Genomic DNA, 24,278 nt, shown 5'->3' with positions numbered 1-24,278 from the left:
GTAGGCTATCTCTCTTCTGATTCTTCTATTGCACTCTTCGTCTCCAGTCCAGCTGAAGAACTCCTCTGTGCTCCAGTTTGCTTCAGCACAGTTTACTGTAATGTTCACACACACTCATGTAGCTCCGGTGCCCTTAACCAAGTCAAATCAGCCTCCATAGTATGCACAACGTCCAACTGTCCAGATACATTCTCAGTCCTTCACTGTTGTGTGTGTGCTGTCAGTTCCACTGCCCTTGGTTATAGGCTACTGTGTAAAGAATGATTTGACACTGATATCTAGTCGTTTAACTGCAGCCTACGTCTTTTTTTTTTTTTACCACGCCAGACCAAAGGTCTCTGAGATAAGGCAACCACCACTCTTTGTGTGCATCTGAGAGAGGACACCTCCGGTCAGTCGTTTAGGGACTGCGGTCACGGAAATCGGACACACGTAGCCTATTTTTTTTGGCTTTGAGAGCTCTGCGTAGACTACCAACCTTAGCCCTATATGTGGTTTGGATTGGTTTTTAGACTAAGACGTTAGCTTGATTTCACAAGAACCTTGCAGGCACCCGTGGCCTATACACCACGTCACTTGGATGAGCAGATCGGAGCAGTCATGAACAGATCCTATTCCATGGAGGAGGCCCCGGGACCGGAGAGCGGGATGAGGTCCAGAGAGTCCTATAAGTTTGGGTCGGAGGACAAGCTGGACATGTGTAGACAGAACGGTGGAGAGGGGCAGCAGCCCTCCTGTTGCCTCAGCGTCAATAAGGTCTCCTACACAGTCAGGTATGAATGACTCACTAAATGTGGGTATACATGACATATACAGTTTGTGAACAAAACAGAGAGGAAGCCTCATTCAGATGTTATTAAAGACATGTTGTTAAAATGACTAGATGATATTAAGCCAAACAGATTTAGGCAGAAGCTGGCATTCCAACTTATAACCGGCAGAGAGTTTGGTTCAACTTCTCCTTTTCAATTCCCTCTCATATTGCATATGTGTAGGAAGTAAATTAGGATTCATTTAGCAGAATTTGTCGCTGTGTTAATGATCGCTGTGCGTGTGCATGAATATGTGTGTGTGTGGTGCAGTGAACATGTGGGTCCGTGGTGGGACTTGCCCTCGTGCAGAAAACGCTGGACCCGTCAGATCCTCAACGATGTTTCCTTCCACGTAGACAGCGGGCAGATCATGGGCATCCTGGGCAACTCAGGTTGGCATACATTACTCTGCTGGCATTAAAGCTCAGGGCCACTGAACACGTTGTTTTCAAATGTTAGAATATTTGGGTTATTTCGAAATATATGTGCCTTGGAATTGCTTTGGTTGCAGAAGACATTTAACGTAATGTTAGAGGCAGAGAACTGCTGGGGCTGCGGGTCCCAAGTGAAATCTGCCAAATTGCCCTGCCAAAGCCATAGAGTATATATTCTCTTGTTGGTCAATTGACACCTGAATGGCAGCTAACAAATGCACAGTTTACTGAACTACGTTGGCTGACCTGCAACGAATGGAATGCCATCCCACAGCAACGTGTGACGAGCATGAGGAGGAGGTGCCATGCTGTTGTGTCTGTGTGTGGTTCTTCCACCCGCGACTGTTTGTTCAATGAATACAGCATTGAATTGCCAATTGTGTGTGTGTGTGTGTGTGTGTGTGTGTGTGTGTGTGTGTGTGTGTGTGTGTGTGTGTGTGTGTGTGTGTGTGTGTGTGTGTGTGTGTGTGTGTGTGTGTGTGTGTCTGTGTGTCTGTGTGTGTGTGTGTGCGCCCCGTGGCATAATCAGCTTTATTGCAAATCAGCGTTATTACAAATGAAACATCATTGTGTGTGTATGTGTGCGTGCACACACTTGATTATTGACATTCGTGTGTGTGTGTGTATGTGTTATAGGCTCGGGGAAGACTACCCTTCTGGATGCAATCTCTGGGAGGATTGGAAACTCTGGCACACTGTTGGGAGAAATCTCCATTAACGGCAGGAATCTGAAAAGAGAACAGTACCAGGACTGTTTCTCCTATGTACTGCAGGTGTGTGTGTGTGTGTGTGTGTGTGTGCGTGTGCGTGCGTGCATGCTTGCGTGCACATACGTATGTACAGTATATGTATCCAGGGTTACCTGCGGTTACAACAATAACCATAAATACAAAAGGAGAGACTCTGAACATAGTATACAGACATACACTCACAGCAAAAAAACTAGGGAAAAGGTTGGCTTGGCCCCTGTATGAAATTAACTTGAGAACCTTGATAGCCTCCTCATACACCTAATCTCTCATTGAGAGGTGCTCATGTGTATCCAAAGCCTGAATTAAAAATCGTGGGCTTTAAAACCAAGCCTCGCTTCCCTTTCAAATGGTCTCTCTGTTCCAGCCGATAGCGGCCGCCCCGGCTCCTCTGCTCTCTAAGCCCTGTCATTAACTGCCTCTGCTAAGCTGCAGATATAGAGGTGATATGGGCTGCTGATAGAAGTCATTGGGAGGAGACGTATGGGACCACGAGGCACCACGTGTTAATTGAAGCAGGCAGCGAGTTCATTAGGTTCAAGATTTCCGTAAGTGTGCGTTTCTGTTTGAGTGTGTTCACGTATAGCTCCGCTACGCCGGAGGAACGTACTTGATATTATATATAGGTTGCTGTTGCACAATCTCAGCGATTACTTCAAGGATGTAGCACCAAGCAGAGCTTATACCCAATGTGAGTCAGATACTATTGTAGTACCCCTGCACAGCTACTAGAGAGAGTCACACAAAGAAAGTTTTCATGTGCTACCGTCTCACGTTGAGCACACTTGCACTCATCACACTCATCACACATTACTTTGGTTAATTGAGTACAAAGGACCTCAATGGAAACAAGCCATAGGCTTTCTTGGGTTTAAAATTCTCTCAGCAGACCTTGTATTGAAATGTACTTTCCTGTGCTTTTTTTTTGCAAACTGATTATAAAGTATTCAATCAATCAATCAAAGTTAGAGTAACCACAGAGCTGATATCTACGGGCATAGAATATTGTACTGCATTCCCCTCTTTACCATAAATCCATAATCCCCTTAGCTAATAGCCCATGCATATAAGAAATAATAGTGAGGAAGATAGATTGAATAGTGGTAGATTGAGATAGATTCTACTTTCTTTTGATTGAGAAGGTTTCCTGATTTGATACCTGCTGCTGCATCATGTCAAAGTGTCCTTATTAAGCAAGAAACTCTTTACTGGCCCAGATGAACAGATTCTCTCTCTCTCTCTCTCTCTCTCTCTCTCTCTCTCTCTCTCTCTCTCTCTCTCTCTCTCTCTCTCTCTCTCTCTCTCTGCCTCTCTCTCCCCATGCAGAGTGATAACTTGTTGAGCTACCTGACAGTGGAGGAGACTCTGACCTACATTGCTCAGCTCGCCCTGCGGAAACACTCGGCCAATGGCATCAAGAAGAAGGTGACCGCAGACCAGCATGTCTTCCTCTTGGCCAAACTAGCAAATAGAATACGTGCTAATAATAATTAAATACAGAAGCATCTCCCATAAAACCCTAATGGTCTCGTATATTTCAAACACAATAGTTTAAAGCCATCATGGTCAGTAACATGGTCGGTATCATGGTCAGTATCATGGTCAGTATCATGGTCGGTATCATGGCAGTATCATGGTCAGTATCATGGCAGTATCAGGTCAGTATCATGGTCAGTATCATGGTCAGTATCATGGCATTATCAGGTCAGTATCGTGGTCAGTATCATGGTCAGTATCATGGCAGTATCAGGTCAGTATCGTGGTCAGTATCATGTCAGTATTATGGTCAGTATCATGTCAGTATTATGGTCAGCATTATGGTCAGTATCATGATCAGTATCGTGGTCAGTATCGTGGTCAGTATCATGACGGTGTCATGTCAGTATCATGGTCAGTATCACGTCAGTATCATGGTCAGTATCATCTCAGTATCATGGTCAGTATCACGTCAGTATCATAGTATCATGGTCAGTATCATCTCAGTATCATGGTCAGTATCACGTCAGTATCATAGTATCATGGTCAGTATCATCTCAGTATCATGGTCAGTATCATGGTCAGTATCATGTCAGTATCATGGTCAGTATCATGGTCAGTACCATGTCAGTATCATGTCAGTATCATCTCAGTATCATGTCAGTATCATGTCAGTATCATGGTCAGTATCATGTCACATGATACAATGTGTCGCATTGTGAGCTTGTAGATATTCTATTTTCCAAATATTGTCATTCATTTTGAAAACTTGAAATGGGAGATTTGGCCATTTGGAATTGGAATACTGGACTTTTATTTCTACATTGTAGTATTGATACTTTTACTTTTACTTCTACTCCATCACCGATAATACGGCTGAATATAATCTACTGTAGCTGCCAGGCCAGCCATCATACTTAGTTAGTAGTTTATCTCTCAATAACTGACCTTTGACCTGCAGGTGTCAGCAGTGATGGCAGAACTGAGTCTGAGTCACGTGGCCCACAGTGTCATCGGAGGCCGCATCTTCCCAGGGATCTCTGGAGGAGAGAGGCGGAGGGTGTCCATCGCCAGCCAGCTGCTTCAGGACCCCAGTGAGTTGCTGAGGAGTTTTATTATATAGATGTACGAGATATTTGAACACAAATTGAAATCATGCCACAAACAGGTACAGGTTAGATCAGGGCTACTCAACTTAAGATGGCTCAGGGGCCACTCAGCAAAATACCAAAAGTCCAAGCTAAAAATGTCGGTCATATTTTGGATTTTTCGATTTTGTAACACACACTACACATTGTTATTGTTATAAGAAAATGTACATTTTGACATCATATTCTTTTCACTGTACCTGTTTATTTTGTGTGTATGTCCAGTGGCATCAGTTACAGCAAAAGCTAAGGTATGGCAAGGTTAGGGTTGCCAACTCCCAGAGATTGAAATAAGGGACACCTATCCTGGGCGCGCGGCAAAGCCGTGCAGCGTAAAAAAATTGGGGGTCAAACCCCCCCCACCAAAAACGAAATGCATAGAAAACTATGCATTATACCTGTAACAATTGACACACCTGTATGTATATCTGTCTGTTTGTTTTTGAAAAAAAAATAAGCAACCCATATAGTTGAAAAAAAAATAATAATAAAAAAATAATATATATATATATTTTTTTTTTACCATGAGGGGCCGCAGAGACGCTGCGTTGGGGCCGCATGCGGCCCACGGGACGCAGGTTGAGTAGCACTGGGTTAGATTAACCTCGAAGTCAGTATATGTACAGTACCACAACATTCCCCTATAAAAGTTATTCTCTACATCTAGCAACACATTTTGGGGGGTAGGAAGAGGAGGGAGGGTGAGGGAAAAGAAAAGGGGGGGGGGAGCCTATTTCACCCATACAATAATCCGGTCAATGCTGGGTAAGTAAGTGAGTAGCCTTGGGAGCCAACACTTCCCGAGCCATGTTTCTGCAGCGTGAGGGAGCTTGATGCACAAGTGCATCCCTCAGGCATTATGTACAAGTACACCCCCTGGACATGACGCTAGTGTGTTACTGGGTAACCCAACCTGAACACGCTGTCGGGGTTAATAACCCCTGCACTACTGGGCAAGATGATAATGTAGTGATTTGCGCCACATTGCCTGCTTGTCTTTAATAAACTCCGGATTGATTATGATCATTTGTGAAGTCCCCGTGATGCCATATTGGTATTCCTCACTGGTCTTCGTCTAAAATAATGATCTATTATAGATATTAACATTATTTAAACAAGCTGAATATACTTTAAATCTACAATATCTAGCCCTATCTAAATTAGAAGTAGTGTGTTATCCCGAGGAGAGAAGTTCTCCATAAGAAGACTGTCTATCCCAAAAGAGTTCTAAAAGTCCACACTGGAGAAAAGGAACTCATTAAGAACTGGACAAGGAATGGCAGAGAGAGGGATGGAAGGAAGTCACATGGGATGGAGGAATAGATGAAGGTAATGAAAGACCGGGTTATCACACCACTCTGAAGCAGAGACCCACCTGTGTGTGTGTGTGTGTGTGTGTGTGTGTGTGTGTGTGTGTGTGTGTGTGTGTGTGTGTGTGTGTGTGTGTGTGTGTGTGTGTGTGTGTGTGTGTGTGTGTGCACACGCACGCACATGCGTGCGTGCGTGTGCGCGCGCATCCCAGTTGTGGTTTATCAGGTCTGTCCCCCAGGGACGTGCAAAGGCCTTAGTCCTCATTCAGGATTAGACTGGACACACACACACACACACACACACACACACACACACACACAGTAATAAGAAGTTCCCATTCAGTGCCTCTCCAATCAACCAGGAAATGAATTAATCTCACAATTAATGCATCTGCTAATTCCACTCTGCTTTCATAATGCAAAGAGGCAATCTTTTAATTGTCCTAATTAGAGTAATTAACAAAAAAAGGACGTACTTATCTTAACACATTAATTTTGTCCCTTTGAGGGGCCTGTTCATGCCACTTAATAAAAGTCCATTAAACCTTTTAAAAGTTGAAAGAGAAAAAAAAAAAGAACACATGAACATTATTGTCTCTCTCACTATTCCCTGGATGTGTGGCTGACTCACCCAGTGGTGGAAAAAGTACTCAAATGTTTTACTTAAGTAAAAGTATCAATACTGCAATATAGAAATACTCTGTTACAAGTAAAAGCCCAGAATTCTAAATTAACTTGATTAAAAGTACAAAAGTATTGGCATCAAAATGTACTTAAAGTACCAAAAGTAAAAGTACTAAAATGTTTGAAAATTATTTTCAAATAGCCTACGTATAAAATAGGGCTGAAGTGGTTAATGTATGTTTCATAATATCATTTATATCTGAAAAGTAACTTGTAACTAAAGTTTTCAAATAATTGTAGTGGAGTAAAAGTACAATATTTGCCTCTGAGATGTAGTGGAGTAGAAGTACAAGTATAGAAAATGGAAATACTCCAATAAAGTAAAACATCCTCAAATTTGTACTTAAGTACAGTACTTGAGTAAATGTACTTAGTTACTTTCCACCACTGTGACTCACCCAGTGATGGTGTCATTACCATGATGTTTTGCAGAGGTGATCCTATTGGACGAGCCGACCACAGGCCTAGACAGCATGACGGCCAATCAGATCGTGGTGCTGCTTGCAGAACTGGCCAAGAGGGACCGCATCGTCATAGTGACCATCCACCAACCACGCTCCGAGCTCTTTAGGGTGGGTTAGACAGCCCTGGTTCTCAACGCGGGGTCCGGGGACCCGCAGGGGCCCTTGAGGGGGTTCCAGGGGGTCCCCGGCTCAATGGATGATAGTTGGGAGCCCAATGGACCCTCGTGTAGTTCAGGGAGTTAACACTAATGATTTTACAGTGTAGATTGGGGTCCCAGAGATTAAAAACAATCCCAAAAAATTATCAAATGGCAGAAATGGACAGAAAGATATTATTTGTAGAAAAAGAGTAGAGAGAAACAAATGGAGAGAAAGAGCAAAAAGACAGATGGCTTTGGGCTGATGACCTTAATGTGTGTGTGTGTGTGTGTGTGTGTGTGTGTGTGTGTGTGTGTGTGTGTGTGTGTGTGTGTGTGTGTGTGTGTGTGTGTGTGTGTGTGTGTGTGTGTTCCAGGTGTTCAGTCGGATAGCCATCATGAGTCGTGGTGAGCTGGTGTTCTGTGGGGAGCCTGGGGAGATGGTGGACTTTTTCAGCCAATGTGGATATGAATGTCCGGAGTACTGCAACCCCTTTGACATCTATGGTATGTAACTCTACAATGTGTTACTGGCCATGGTTAACTCCCATTTAAATGGCCTTTTTCCGAGGCGCTTTTCAATATGCATCCGCCATTCTCACACACACACACACACACACACACACACACACACACACACACACACACACACACACACACACACACACACACACACACACACACACACACACACACACACACACACTCCCACACCGATGGCAGAGGAAACCATGCAAGGTACCGACCTCATCGGGAGCAGTAAGTCTTAGTGTCAGTAATATTTTCTGTACCTGACCTGTCCCTCTTGTTTTTATATCTCACCTCTGACCTTTGACTGGTTTGTGTCTCTCTGGTGTGCCTGACAGTTGACTTCACCTCGGTGGATACACGTAACAGCGAGAGAGAGGCCGCCACTTTCAACCGCATGCATGAAATCACCTCGTCCTATCAGGCCTCTGCCATCTACTCGTGCATGCTGGGAAAGATGGAGCAGAGCCTGCAGCGGGTCGACAAGCTGGCCATCCCCTTCAAGAGCAAAGAGTCGCCCAGCGGTGCGGTCAAACTGGGAGTTCTCCTCAGGTCAGTGGTCAGGGTTAGGCCAGGTGCTATATGGCACAGGGCAAGGCAACCATGCCCATGTTCTTTCCCCCAAAAACTATATGAACTGTGATTCTGCTTTGATATCACTTAAAATTTTTCTGCTTTGATATGACTTTATTTTATGCCAAACTTATCCCACTGTCAAGACTATTACCTGGTCATTTGTTGTAGCCGGAGGTTACTTATCACATATATACCCATGGCCTTATTTATTCATGAATTTGATGTACAGTATGTGTGCTTTGTGTGCAGGCGGACAGCGCAGAACCTGTCGCGGGACAGGATGGGTGTTCTGATGCGTCTGTCCCAGAACCTTATCTATGGCCTCTTCGTCGCCTTTTTCGTCCAGCGTCTGGACTTGGACGTCGCCAAGGGAGCCGTGCAGGATCGCATTGGTATAATTTACCAGTCGGTGGGAGCCTCCCCCTACACAGGCATGCTCAACGCAGTGGCCCTCTGTAAGTTCAACCCCCTATATAATACAGGCATGCTTAATGCAGTGAGTGGCCTTCTACAATTACAATTGGCAATTTAGGAGTTTGACAGACACTCTTATCCAGAGCGACTTACAAAGTGCAATAAGTGGCATTAACCCTATCAACAAACGACAGGGTAAATGCTCACATAAATAGAGTGGCATTGTGAGCTTGTAGATGAGATGTTTTTGAGTATAGCCAAAGTATAAAATAGGGCTAAACTGGTTAATGACCAATAATTATAGTCCTATAGGGCATAGCAGTGGCGGCCATTTTCTGGTTCCTCTTCAAAATAGTCAATGCATTTTTCCCATTGACATTTCCAAAAATATTTATATCAATTCATTATACTAGACCATACCCGTAGGGGGATATGAGCACCCAAAGTGTGCAGTTTGGGTTATGCGGTGAGAACAGACAGTTTATCAGGGATCGAAAGTGAGTTTGTACTGTGTAGTGCAGTGGTTCTCAAACTTTTTCATGGCAAGGACCCCCAAATTGACACTTGTTAGCCCGCGGACCCCCATTTGAAAAGATATGCGAGGGACCCCCATAAGAGAAGATTTGTTTACGGCTGTAGCAGTGAATCTCAACCATTTTAATTTCAAGGTCCCCCAGTTTGACATGCATTAGGGCTACGGACCCCCATTTAATGGCATTTCTATCCCTTGGACCGCAGTTTATATGGTAAAATGTATGTTAATTTAACTGTGAGAGTGTACAAATGGAACCAAATGGACCTGTTAGAGTCCATTTGGTTCCATTTGTACACTGTCAGAGTTACAGACCCATAAGGGTCCATTTGGTGCCTAATCTATCATTTAGCTGGGGACCCCCTGGAACTCCCTCAAGGACCCCTGGGGGTCCCCGGACCCCACTTTGAGAACCAATGGTGTAGTGTGTACACGCACATCCCGTCGTGGAGGAACAGAACACCCACAAACACCCGCGCATATAAAGATCTAACAGGCGGAGCCGTTCCCCGTCGGCCGTTGCCAACACACACACGCGCGCGCGAGCCGTTGCGAGCGCGCACAAACAAACACACACACACACACACACAGGGCCGCTTCTCCCTACACGCACACTACGCAGGGCCCCTACCCACCGAAAAAAAAAAAAAAAAAAAAAAAAACTTTTTTTTTAAACGGACCCAATCCGCCCAGAACCGCGAAAAAAAACGAACCCAATCCGCCCAGAACCGCAAAAAAAACCGCGGACCCCCGTGAAACATCGCGGACCCCATCGGCTGTTTTTTTTTTCATGAAGAAATTTCCCTGGGGTCTCCAGGCCGTGACCTACAGACATGGCGAAGGAAAACTGTGAACACAGCCACGCATGCAAGATGTTGCACATGAACGCAGCAGCCGCACTGAGGCGCTCCAACACAAACACTCTGACATTAAGCTTCACACAACAAACATCAGCAGCAAACATTCACCACAATGACAAACAAATTACGTCCGCGCAAAAATAAGCGAGGGCTCGCTTATTTTGTCTTTCCCTCCCTCCCTCTCCCTCTCTCTCCCTCTCTGTCTCTCTGTCTGTGTCTGTCCGTCTATTCTCTCTCTCCCACCCTCCCTCTCTCTCCCTGTGTGTGTGCGTGTGCGTGTGCGTGTGCGTGTGTGTGTGTGTGTGTGTGTGTGTGGTGGGGGTGGGGCGGGGGGGACAGCCATGACGCAAGGGACTTTTGAGATCGCCATCCCCAAAATAGGTTGACTTATTGGGATACATGCGTGTGACTGGTCGCCCCTGCCGGTTCTCTGATTTTTTTTAAAAAAATAGGCTCTGTCATGATTAATTGACCACACATATGAAGTGAAACAACTAAATTCTATCCAAACGATATGTTATAAGTGAATTCCGTGCGTCAAAGAAGAAGTTTGAGAGCGTTTAGTAAGCGAAAATAAGAAGTCAAGGCACTCGTACCCTGACTCGCACATCAACAATGGCTGCCGTTCGTCTTTTTCAGGCTGCGAACTCGCCACCTGATTGGCCAACTTTTTCTGTCAATCACAGAACGATGAGCCACGTTGCCATGTCCAGGTTTTGTAAGCGTGAAGTGGGTGTGAATTGGTTAGAGAAATGCGCAGTGCGCGGCTTTGTGTTTTTTCATGAAGCTGGTTGCTTGTTGATCGCGCACGATCTAGCGCTGCGTTTGGCCTTCTTTTCATAGACCTTGTTGCTTGTAGGGTTCGTTTCGTTTGGCCTTGTTTTCATAGACCTTGCTGCTTGTTTCGCGCGCAAAACCTGGCAACGACACATGGATTGGACGCGACGCATGCGCAGTTTGATCTCCCAAGACACCACCCAAGACAGACAGACCGACAGAGTTTACTCAAATTATATGTAAGATATATCATATAATTAAATATAAAATTAAAATAAAAAAATGTTTAATGGTCATGATTCACCAGGACCCTGGATGGCTTGATTCTAGGCTTAAATGAATTGATATAAATATTTTTGGAAATGTCAATGGGAAAAATGCATTGACTATTTTGAAGTGGAACCAGAAAATGGCCGCCACTGCTATGCCCTATATCATGATATATACAATATCCATAGTGAGTACTTTTGCTTTTACTTTATTTTGATAATCATTTTGTACAGATTTTGAATGCAGGGCTCTTACTTGTAACAGAGTACCTCTAAATTGTAGATTTGATACTTTTGCTGTTTGTAAGCCAGGTATGAATGTAACCTTTTATTTTGAGTCATTTTTATATAGTAGATAGTTGGTGTTCAACAGCATGTTTAAAAATGTGTGTGTGTGTGTGTGTGTGTGTGTGTGTGTGTGTGTGTGTGTGTGTGTGTGTGTGTGTGTGTGTGTGTGTGTGTGTGTGGCTCTCTTATCTTGTTTTGCTTGACACTGGGTGAAAGGATTATCTTTTGTCTCGTTAAACAAAATGTGATATTTAGGTTAATTACTTAAAACTAAAGGGAGTATCAAACAAAGGCCACACATGTGATTGACTTTGTCAATCACATGTGTGTGGTGAGTGGAGGAAAATATAACCACTATAGACAGCCAGAGAACAAAAAACCCTATTTACAATATAATGTTTTCATTGTTTTATGTATTTTCCCTTTGATTATACACAGTTATTGACAGGTAGTTTAGTGTTCCACAAGTTGGAGGCAAGCAACGGCCAGAGAACTGTACCTACTCACAGGCAGCATGTCTTTTACCCACTGTCTTGTGTGTGTGTGTGTGTGTGTGTGTGTGTGTGTGTGTGTGTGTGTGTGTGTGTGTGTGTGTGTGTGTGTGTGTGTGTGTGTGTTAAAGTTCAGGCAGTTTATGAGTTGAACTATAGTGGTTGTTGGCATGTAACCCCTCGTAACCTATAAGGTGACAATTTAAACACTCTATAGGCACCCAAACAGCCACAGATAATGATTACAGTGATCATATCACTAGTCTAGAATGAAACTGATAAACAGGTGCAGTAATTGGCTTTTCTGCAGGAGCAGCAGTATAGTGGGGATGCAAAAACCTGCACTACTATTTTGTTTACTTATATTTTGCTTAAGCCCTACTTTATATATAATAATAGTAATAGTAATCCCGCTCAGTACGAGAGGAACCGCAGGTTCAGACATTTGGTGCATGTGCTTGGCTGAGGAGCCACTGGGGCAACGCTACCATCTGCGGGCTTATGACTGAACGCCTCTAAGTCAGAATCCCGCCTAGACGGAACGATACCCATAGAGTCAAATAATATTAAAAGTAATTATGATAGAGCAAAAGGGAGTTAATTGTTAATATGTGAATAGCAACCATATGCAATCTACAAGCTCACAACGAGACGCTTTGAGATGCGTTGTGCCGCTCCCTGCAGCTGGATTTCGATAATCAGTTTTTTTCACTACGTGGCATCTCGCTTCCCCCAACTCCTGTCTTTTCTTCGCAGCCAGAGCCAGAAAATTCCCTTTTCCGCTTCTTCCGAGAGATCCTTTAGGACCTTCTTGACCTTTACTGTCGTGAAGCCAATGTCCCTCAGGAAGCGGTTGGTTGAGAGGCCAACCGCAACAGCGGCAGCCAACTTCCACTGGATAGGTTGTTGCTCTCCAGTCTTTCTCTTGGCATTCTGCCACTAGATCAGCATACCGTGCCTTTTTCCTCTCGTACGCTTCCTGAATGTTCTGCTCCCATGGGACCGTCAGCTCGACTAATGACTCGCTTCTCGGTTGTCGACCACAAGACCATGTCGGGTCTCAGTGTGGTGATGGTGATGTCAATGGGGAAGCGTAACTGTTTGTCAAGGTCTGCTCTCATTGACCAGTCTTTGCCTGGAGCCAGGACCGATGTTCTGTCCGCTTTTGGGCAGTTTTTCTTGGCTTGTCCTGCTGTTACAAACTGAATCAGCTGCCTCTGTTGGAATCTTGACTTCTCATTGGCCAGGACTCTCATGCTTTCTGTGTGTTCTGCTAGCTTCCTTAGTACCTGGTCATGCCACCTGTAACGACCCTGGGCCAAGGCCATCCGGCAGCCACACAGGGTGTGGCGGATTTTTCCCTTGGCTGTTTCGCAAAGGCCACAGATGTCCTCGGAGCCATACCGTCGTGCCAGGTTTGTTGGACTTGGAAGGGTGTTATAAGTATCTCTGATAAGAAAACTTAACCTTGTCTGAGGCATCTTCCACAGGTCACTCCATCTCACTGACCTTGGAAGGAAGCCCTCCCACTTTTTCCACTGGCCTTGCTGGCATTGGCCAATAGACTTGGCAAAGAACCTGTCTTCCTCCATCCTTGTAACTTCTGTGACCACCAGATTCTTCCTTTCTTTCAAGGATGCTTTTGACCACAGCTTCTGTGGCTCTCCCCAGCCCAAGCATCAGAGAGGCATCTTGGAAGTCCAAGCCACTTACGGATGTAGTTGTTTGCCTTGGCATCCAGTTTTGTGACTGTTGTTGATGTTATTTCACACCTCTTTAGTGGCCACATCACACGCTGGTAGAGTGTGAATTGATAGCAGCAGATTTTGTATTTGCCAGGAAGGTAGCTCTGGTCAATCCTCTTTAAACCCTCTTTCAACCCTCTTTCAGTTGGTCTGTGACTGCAGCTGCCATGTGCCTGTCTGTGAGATCGGCTATATATTCTCTGCCTAGGCTTCTGAGTGGTTGTTCTGCAAGCACTGGAATTCTCTCTCCTGCCACTCGAAAAGAGACTGAGTCAATATGTCTACCCTTACGGATTGATAGGCTGCGAGACTTGGCAGATTTTATCCTCATCCTGGCCCAGGACAGCAACTCTTCAAACCTCTTGAGGAGCCGTGCTGTACATGCAGTTGTCTGCAGTAGGCTTGTGACATCATCCATGAAGCAGCGAAGAGGTGACAATCGTAGGCCTGCACTATTGTGCACTCCTCTGACCATTGTCCGCGCTCCAATCAGGATGACCTCAAAGGAGGCTGTGAAGAGGATGGGTGAGATGGCACATCCCATAGCTATTCCCCTGCCCAGTTGCTGCCAGTCAGTTGTATAATTATGCAGCGAAAATTAAGAGTGAGTGCAAGGTCATCGTCCAACTTACTCCAGATCTCAGAGTCATTTGCCTTCGGCCACATGATGTTCTTTTTCCTGCCTGGCTCTTTCTCCTTCCTTCTGTCATCGGTTGTTTGGGTCCTTTCTTCCGCTTGAGGGTTCACCAGGGAGTTGGTGTCAGGGGGTTCTGGTGTATTTTGACCATCTGCAACAGTGGGCTCAATAGCGCTGTGGTGCTCAACCTGGCTCTGTTCCCTGCCTGGGCAGTGCAAGGTTGCATTTGATCATCCCTGGGACACTTGTTGATCCCTTGGTGTATTCTCAAACCTCTGAAGGTTGTTTCCCTTGTCCATCCACAAGTGCATGTCCTGAGAATCTTTTCCTTTGTCTTGTCCGTTCCGATCGTTTCCGTTGTGTCTGTCCTTGTTGGTCCTTCTTGCATCCCACCTCTCGGAGGACCTTTGGGTTGTCTTTTCTTTCCTTTACTTGCAGTTTGCTTGGGTTAGCCTTACTTGGCTTGTGGGGAGGGTAACTAGCCCGCCCACCCCAGGTGCAGTCTTCCCCGCTGCCAGTCAGACTTTCCTGACAGTCCTGATGTGATAGCAATTTATATACTGTACACAGTGAGATGAGTAAGGATTTTCAAAAGAGTTCTTATTTATTCATTGCATTTTTTAGGCAGGTTTTGTTTTACAGTATGTATGACAGCAGAGAGACAGGAAATGGAGGTCAATGAGTTGGAAGGACAGGCAAGTCTTCAGCCAGAATCAAGCATGGGATGTTGCGATTATGTGATTGATGACCCTTTCAACTTGCCATTTCAAATATTTTTTGTCCTCATACTTGGAATCTCCAAACTCCTCATCTCTCCCATGCAAATGTTCACTATCTTCATATGATCTGTTTTCTCTGTCTGTCTGTCTGTGTTTTGTGAGTACAGTCCCAGCACTGCGGGCCATCAGTGACCAGGAGAGTCAGGATGGTTTGTACAGTAAATGGCAGATATTCCTGGCGTACATCTTCCACATACTGCCTTTCAGCATTATCAGTGTGTTCATCTTCACCTCCTTCCTTTACTGGTGAGTAGAGAGACTGTGTGTGTGTGTGTGTGTGTGTGTGTGTGTGTGTGTGTGTGTGTGGGGAGGTGTGTGTGTGTGTGTGTGTGTGTGTGTGTGTGTGTGTGTGTGTGGTCGGAGGGCATGGGGCTGCCCATTGAGTTGCTTTCACTGAACTCTAGCATGGCTCAAATATTCAGTGCCTGCTGCCTCGACCCCACCAAACTGTGCATCCCTCCACCTGTTCTCCTCCCTGACTCTCCTCCTTCTGTCTTTTCTCCTGCTCTATGTCCCTTCCTCAGGACGGTGGGAATGCACCCAGACCCCTTACGCTTCCTCTGTTTCTCTGCCGTTGTCCTCGTACCTCACATCATAGGTGAGACAAAACAATGACACTTGATTGCATTGAATAAACACGTTTTTTTCTCCCCTGACCTATGGCAGCACCATTTCTCCTTTTTTTTGTAAGGTAGAAGCATAACTTGCGGCTCTAAACTTCCAGGGCATCAGACATGCAGGGGGCTGTAAACGGCATACAACTAACATCAGCTGCTGAGCTACAGTATGTTTGATACGTAGCACTACAAAGCTATCTCCAATATTTAGCATTAGTTGTGGTGGCACAAAATATGACTTTTTGAATTACATAGCATGGAATGACTTTTTTATTTTATAAGATTTTTAGAATGCCTTTTTTTTTTAACATTATTGGATTACATAAAACGAAATGTTTTCCTCTTGTTTGATATTGCGGCTTTTTTGTTTTTTGTATTATATAACTGTTTGCCATTTAATAATATGGCAATTTGTTATGACATATAGTATCATGATCAGTATCATGGCCATTATCATGTCAGTATCATGGTCAGTATCATGTCAGTGTCATTATCATCATGTCAGTATCATGGTCAGTATCATGTCAGTATCATGTCAGTATCATTAGCATCATCTCAATATCATGTCAGTATCATGTCAGTAGTTGTAGCATATTTTCTCTTCTTTAGAGTAGCCCTATTAGTATGGCTTATTTGAGTACAGCAAATCAAAAACAACAAAAAACCAACATAGAAAGAACTTTATCAAATCAATTTGTTACAATTATCAGATGAAATCACCAAATTGCGAAATTGACAAAAGTTGGTGTTTTTTTCTTGTACCCAGGTGAGCTGCTGACTGTGGTGTTACTGGGGGTAGTCCAGAACCCTAACATGGTCAACAGTGGAGTGGCACTACTTAATATAGCTGGCATCATGCTGGGCTCTGGCTTCCTCAGGTGAGACACCACGGGGTCCTTTTGTTATTTTTGTTATCCTCATTACAGCTTTAACTTTTTATTGAGATATTTGCTTGCCATTTTGGTTCATTATTGCAGCTTCTGTTGTAGCTCAAGACATTCCAAAGGTTTAGTTAACATGCAAGACATTCACCACCAATAGCACACATTTGTCTCATTCTTTTTTTTTTCTCCACAGGAGTACCCAGCAGATGCCAGAGGTTTTCAAGTTGCTCAGTTATCTGACCTTCCAGAAGTACAGCTCTGAGCTGCTCATTGTCACAGAGTTTCATGGTCTCAACTTCACATGCAGTAGGTTATCATGATCGTCCTTTGCAATAGGGCATAGAAAGTGGTGGCCATTTTCTGTCTCCACAGATAGAAAGTCCATTCATTTTCCCCATAGAGATTTCCAAAAATATTTATGTTAATTGTCTTAAGCCTGGAACCAAGCCATCCAGGCTCCTGAATCATGACCATATTTTTTTAATTCTGTGTCTGTCAAAAGATATTTGAAAAATGCAAAAAAGGGTATTTATTAAATATAGTATATAACATAATTAAATATTACATTTTTGTTTTACACAGAATCCTGGATGGCTTGGTTCCAGGCTTAAAATAATTTATATAAATATTTTCAGAAATCTCAATGTGAATAAAATAATGGGTTTTCCATCTGTGGCACCACAAAATTGACACCCCTGCTATGCCGTATATACTTGCCCTGCTTCCAGTGGAAACTGTATATGACCACATCAAACTAAACGAGGTCACAGCTGTTAATTTTTAAACCCTCTTTTAACCTCGGAGATTTACACAACAAATGCAATGACATTTTATTGATTTATATTTATAATGGCGACGTTATTAAAATGTTTTTAATTGTTGGTGGGCAATTATTAACACTTCTAATCTCTCCATGTTTTGTTGTCCTGTGCCAGGTGACACTAGTCTACTGCCAACGGCCTGTCAAATCACCCATGGTGATCAGATCATTGACCAGGGCTACCCCGGTGCCCTTAACCGATACACACTAGACTTTCTGCTTCTCTACTCCTTCCTGCCTGTCCTTCTTCTGCTGGGCGTGGTCAGTTATAAGATCAGAGACCACCTTGTACGTCACTAAAACCATCGGGAGAGTCTGTCTGTCGTCTACTGCAGTGGTTCTCAACCTGTGGGTCGGGACCCCCAGGGGGGTCTCCAGATGACAGTAAAGTGACAATTTAATACCTAAAAAGAAAAAAATAATAAATGAAATGAAAAAAGACCATTACTGCATCAGCAGTAATCAACATACTATACTATAAAAACTGGTCAAACATTGGCCAAATTGTCACATAATATAAGAAAGACGCAAACGTTTTGAAAATAGCCGATCTACAAGCTCGCAACGCAGGGCGATGAGAGCTTGTAGATCGGCTGTTATCACAATCTGTGGAACCGAGTCAAACTAAATGTAATGCCTCAACTCTTGTGTTCAAATATGGTGTTCAAATATGATTGTTTTGAGGGTCCCCAATTCGCGGCCTGAAAAGTTTGAGAACCACTGGTCTACTGGCCTAAAAGAGCCTGTGAAGGGCTCTATGTACAGTAATGACTTAGAACTTTTCATCAAAAAAAAGTACTGTAACTTCTACTTGACGAGCATGTTTGCACTCAACCCTTACCTTTATAGGGGATACTTTCATCAGATCAAGTGTATTGATAAACTGACTTCGTAATTTGTACTGTAAATATTTTGTGCAAATTTCAGTAAGAATGGGATGAGTATGTGATACATAATATCTGTACAGCCGTTTATGTTTAAAAAAAAAAAAATTGAAACCAGGATCTCTGTACATTACAGACAGCACAAATGTGAAATAATGTATTTTTCTAGAGAACAATTTACAATCTGTAAACAAATTACTTGTTTTGTATATTGTATGTTCATCAATATATTGAATATATTTTGTATATGTTATAAGAATTGCCTACTATGGGATACAAAAAGCTCTGCAAATGACATAATAGTGAATAAATAAAGTGTGTATGCAGCTACTCTAATTCTGTACATTAAGATGTAGTGTAAATGTCAGCAACAATAAAGCAGATTTTAGTTTTAGCTCTCGAGTTCCAGTCCTTTCCATGACTTCCATGGCTGCATCCCTCTTATCAGAAATGGGCAGTATTTTAAATATATGTACCGGTACTTGAAATACGTATTTCAAAATACTTTTTTGGGGTAATTTGGCTGGGACAGGAAAAATGTTATGTAATTTGTATCAAGATACTTTTAGATCTTGTATTTTCTGTTTTTTAAATACAGAAAAGTTATTATGTCATTCTATTCTGAAATTGACATATTTTAAACATTTACATGTCAGTATCGCGGTGTCAGTAACTATCAGCACAGCTGAGTATGTGGGTTGTACCCTTGAAAGATGTCCAGAACTGTTACTTGGTTTGTAAGCACAAGTTTTGGGGTTCAAGACCACCATTAGGCACATATTCACTCTCCATCCAAATTCTACAAGGTTAAGTATTTCGTTCTCACTTGCATCTTCCATGCCAGCGTGGCACAATAAATAATGTCAGGGGTTTATAAACCGAAGGTTCCAGGTTCCTTCCTATTCCTTTTTTGCTGCCCTATCCACCATCACATTCTCTTCCACACCCACGTGGGCTGGTGGTACCCAGAGAAAACCTACTTCCCTTCCTGCCTTCTTAAACTACTATTCTAAATAAACACCACAATATACTCAAAATGTAATGGTTTGTTCCAGTGACATCAACAATGGCACCAATCCTATATAAGGGGATATATATGGCTACAACACTTCAAAAGCACTATAAGACGACCATTTAGTGTGAAAGTATGTTAGTACAGAGGTCTGTGATAATATGTCGGTGGGCAATTATTAACCCCATCTGTCAACATTGTGTTGTGCTGTGCCAGGTAACAGCTGTCAGCTGATCATGGTAATATAATCAGATCATTGACCAGGGACCTACACACGGTTAAACATAATTATGACCAAAGACCAAAAATAAATATTCACCGGGACCAAGATTCAAACCCATAACCTTTTCGGTATGAAACCTCAGCTTTTCTCTTGCACCACCAGACATTTCTAATCTTTAGATGTTTGAATTTAACACCTCTCACCTTGACAGGTTGACTGAATCTCCAAATACATCCACTAACTAATTTCTTAGTTTTATGACCAAAACTATAGCTACTATTTGTAATCAACCAGAACTATACTAGTTTTTTGTAATCAAGTACAGTGGCTGTTATTGTCACTTTGGAAACATTTGGTGGCTATTGAGTTTTCAACTAGTTTCTCAAACAGTGTTGTATTTAAATAGTTTAGAAACATTTTAAAAACACAAATCTTGTATGGGGGTCCACATCCACGGCCAAATACATTAATTCGGGGGTCCTTGACATAAAACAATGCATAGATTTTTTTCAGCCAGCAAGTGTCGTGGCAACATGAGACCACTTACTGAGGTCTGACCTGGACGTTGTGTAGACGTCGTAGGCACGGCGTATCGGCGTTGTATAAGATGTCTGGTTGTTTTTGTTTTTTTTTGGTCGTTACTGAGGTCTGACCTGGACGTCGTATAGACGTCGTATGAACGGCGTGTCAGCGTTACTGTATGGATGTCTTTTTGATGGTTACAGTGGAACGTCATATCGACGTCGTCTGACTTGGACGACGGACGTCATGTGAACTTTTTACTTTGACCAAAAATAAATATTCACCGGGACCAAGATTCAAACCCACAATCTCGTCGTTGAGGAACCTCAGCTTTTCTCTTGCACCACCAAGCATTTCTGATAATATAGATGTTTGAAGTTAATACCTCTCACCTTGACAGAATGATTGAATCTGAAATGAATAATTTATTAAATAATATAAAGGTAATGTCAAATACATAGTAAACTAGAAAATGTGCTCCTCGGAGCACAAGTCTCCGCCAGCAGACTATAGCAATTATATTATCATAGCAATAACTAATGAGATACAGTAGAGTAAAAGATATATACTGTAGTTAAATAAAAAGGTGTATGTTAAAGAAATATTTATTTAAAAAAAAATGATTTAAAAATCATATTTTGTCTTCTAATGTTTAAAAATATGTTTAAAAATATGTTTAAAAAAATGTTTAAAAAAATGTTTAAAAAAATGTTTAAAAAAATGTTTAAAAAAATGTTTAAAAAAAGATAGGATGAAAAAAAGAGAAATTATTTATTTATGTATTTCTTACAAAAATGTATATACTATGACGCATCTGATATATATCAATTATATTATAATAGCAATAACTAATGAGATGCAGTAGGGTAAAATATATATCTTTTAGTTAAACAAAAAGTTCTAATACTCGTCTTCCAATGTTAAAAATAAAATAAGATGAAAAAAGAGATTAAAAAAAGATTAATATATTTACGTAATATTTACGTATTCCTTAAAATAGAACAGACAATAATATTAATTGTCAGAAATGTATTACTATATTACAAAAATATATATATACTATGACGCATCTTCTGAATGGTTTTCTGGTAATATCTTAATAACAGTCGTCTGTTCATTATTGTAATTGTTCGGTCCGACTTTATTATAAAAAATGTGTGTTGTAGACGTTAACTTCTGAAATATGTCTTTGAATGCAGACAGATCTTTGTATCATAGAATCCGCGTCGTAACCTAATAATCTTTCAGCTGTGTCATTGAAACAGATGACCCACTGCTTGTCTGTATAATCAGTAATTAAGACCTTCAAAAGAAATCGATAAATATAGTTTTTAACCTCTTTGCATTTCTTACAATAAAAATCCTGTGTTTCAGTTATTTTTGTGTTACAATTCGGACACGATTTATAAAAACAGCCATCTGATTGAATGTCAAGAATTGTACTCACCACGCTGTAATAATTACTCCATTTTATATTTTCTTCTTGTGGAAATTTCATTTCTTTCAATGTTCGCGTTTTGAAAAATATATCAGACGATGCTTTAGTTAAATTCTCTATGTCCAGGACTTTACTTCTGGTGTCATACCATGTCTTCAACAAGTATGCCTCTTTTATATTTGGGTCGACGATAATGATAGAGTTGGACGATACAGATAAAGATATCTCGTTAAAATACGAGATATAAGCTGACTTCACCGCTACAATGGATTCATAACTGCCAATAAAGTTCATTGCTTGTTTACCCCATAACGTCACTGTGATCTGTTTACAACTCTGGTCTATTAGACTGATATTCCGCTTGTACGTTTTGCCTGATTTAACTATCATTTCTGTTCCTTCTTCAATATTCAGACAAACTCCAATTACATCGGTAAAGGTCTTCTCCTTCCTGTGTTGTAGTTCATTTATGGGTATGAATTCAAATGGGATTTTAGGATTAATTATAATTCCGTCACATGGTAGAACCCTGCTGTTCTTATTCAAAATAATTTCATAAACATTTACCGTGTGATACTTCGAGTTAGCAATCTTTAGCGTTGCATTGGAAATACGATATACATTATGTTCCTTCACTTTTAAGGAGAAGTCCTCTGCATCTTTGCCAAATGCTATAATTCGAATTGTTCCGCTTTCATCGCTAAAGTTAAAATTAAACAATTGGCCCTGTCCACTCTTATATGTTCGAAGTTCAGATGTATCAAGTACAATCCCTTGAATTTCCCATATCATCGATAATCTCAGTTCCGTAATAGGAGTTATTGAGCATTTGTCTGGTCTAATTTTATTGTCGCATATTTCGGTCTTGGTTAATTGTAATGGACTATTTAATCTTGCATCTACTCTTGCACTCTTAGAGCCTGGCGAGTGTATTTGGCATCTTAACATCTGGATTTCAGATTTACTGATGGCGTTTTCATCCTTAGAAGCGGTCAGTTGTTCGGTTAGCAGTCGTATTTGAAGGGCATGGTCATCCAATTCCTTTTTGTAGGAATTTCTCAACTGGTCGATGTCTTCTTTGTGAGATAATTCGGGGCTCACCGGTAAAGTCGGAAGTTGGATATCTTCGTATTTTGTCTCAGAGAATTCGTCTTTAACTTCATTAAACGATGTAATTTCATCTTTAATTTTTCTTTTCTTGGTGAGATCTTTCTTGAGATTCATTTAACTTAGTTCGATTATGGAAATTGTAGGTGAAACCGGTCCCTCGTCTTTGATAACTTTCAAGTTTTTCAGAAGAAGTTTTTAACTATCCTAAGGGAAACTCAATGTAGTTACTAGCTGTAATTGCTTGATGCAAAATAATTACTTAATTGGAAAATGAATAATAAAATAGAATTAATCAATACTTCTGGTCATTCATATAATTTTAAGCTCTGTGTTTTACAATATATATAGCATTCGTCTTTGTATTCATGACATAATGGTGCTGTCATGAATAGACTTCTATGCCTATTTATTCATGCCAATGTCCGAGCGTAATCTGAATGGTTGAACTTCTCTTGAACTTCTCTTAAAACTGTATCGACTATATATATCGTATTTGTTTACACACACATGGTGTAGCAGTGAGTTGTGGTGGATTAAATCTAGTTAGGATAAATCCAATGTTATATTTATAAAATCATGGTCTGAATAATAGGTGTCTAGAACATGTGTGAAGACCTTCTGGTGTCTGTTAACATAAACATGGTCTAGGAGTGAGCCATCATCTGTAGTTGCTGAAGTGACAAATTGATAAAAGCCATACTTTAGCATGATGTGTAGAATATCGTGTTGTGGGTCAGTGATGAGGTTATAGTTGAAGTCACCTACAATTACTGTCAAGGTATTTTTTTCCAGTGATTCTAGGAATGCACAAATATTCTCAATGAATCTTGAGGACTTGGATTTCGGTGGTTTATATAATGTAATCAGGTTGATTCTAGTTGCACATTTGGAGAGTGTTAGTGCTATGTGTTCCACGTTGTTAAGTGACTTATGTAATCGTGTTGGAAAAAGGTGATTGATACTATTGTCATGATCCCGCCTCCTTTTTCTGTTTCTCTGTCAGTTCTGAAGCACGTGGAGTTTGGTAGGATGAGGTCATCTGCATCTAAGCTGTGCCGTGATTTTAGAAATGTTTCCACGAAACATAATACATGAAATTCTGTCAGTGTTGGGTCATTTTTGAGGTCAGGTAAATGTTGCAAGTATGATCTGATATTCAGCATGGCGATAGTTAGGGTGGAGTCATTTGGAGCAAGTCGGATCTGTTGGGATACTTGTAGTTGTGTCTTGCGTAGTCGAGTCATTTCTTCGAGTACAGCAGGGTGAGTTTTGATTTGTTTGTCATGAAAGTCGAGGAGGTACAGTCCTTGTAGTGATGTTACTCTGCTGAGTGCAACATAGACCTGACCCGGGTTAAAGATGCCCTTTTCCTCTACGGTGACTACGATCTTGTCTAATATTCTTCCTTGGACTTTATGAATTGTGCATGCCCATGCCAGAGTAAGTGGGAATTGTACTCGTATTGCTTCTACAGTGTTTTTGGTACCTGTGTAGAATTGCGCAGTGTGCCTTTGAATGGGTACTGCTTCAGGAAAGTGTTCTTTGTACTGACTGGCTGTTTTGGCTGCTTTTCCTACACGATCACTATCAAAGTTGACCAGGATGGTTTCGACTGTTGTGTTTATTTGATGGATGTGAACAACTGTCCCGCATACTCC

The 24,278-nt window shown here is 41.8% G+C and overlaps 1 protein-coding gene across 1 annotated transcript; it reads left to right on the top strand.

Moving 5' to 3' along the window:
* Nucleotides 1-600: 600 nt before the first annotated feature.
* On the top strand, nucleotides 601-17,731 carry abcg5 (ATP-binding cassette, sub-family G (WHITE), member 5; the record flags this gene model as incomplete). The annotated part of the gene is made up of 14 exons (XM_080449649.1): nucleotides 601-773; nucleotides 1,083-1,204; nucleotides 1,883-2,019; nucleotides 3,322-3,420; nucleotides 4,433-4,565; nucleotides 7,046-7,185; nucleotides 7,592-7,721; nucleotides 8,081-8,294; nucleotides 8,568-8,773; nucleotides 15,218-15,356; nucleotides 15,635-15,708; nucleotides 16,494-16,605; nucleotides 16,805-16,917; nucleotides 17,547-17,731. 14 exons carry the CDS (start codon nucleotides 601-603, stop codon nucleotides 17,729-17,731), a joined length of 1,977 nt encoding a protein of 658 aa, XP_080305775.1.
* Nucleotides 17,732-24,278: the final 6,547 nt, after the last annotated feature.

The sequence above is a fragment of the Gymnoscopelus braueri genome (genome assembly GCF_963280865.1).
Source record: "Gymnoscopelus braueri genome assembly, chromosome: 14".
In the NCBI taxonomy this organism is placed as follows: Eukaryota; Metazoa; Chordata; class Actinopteri; order Myctophiformes; family Myctophidae; genus Gymnoscopelus; species Gymnoscopelus braueri.
The sequence above is the reverse complement of the archived record's forward strand: the minus strand, read 5'-3'. Positions and strand labels throughout refer to the sequence as shown.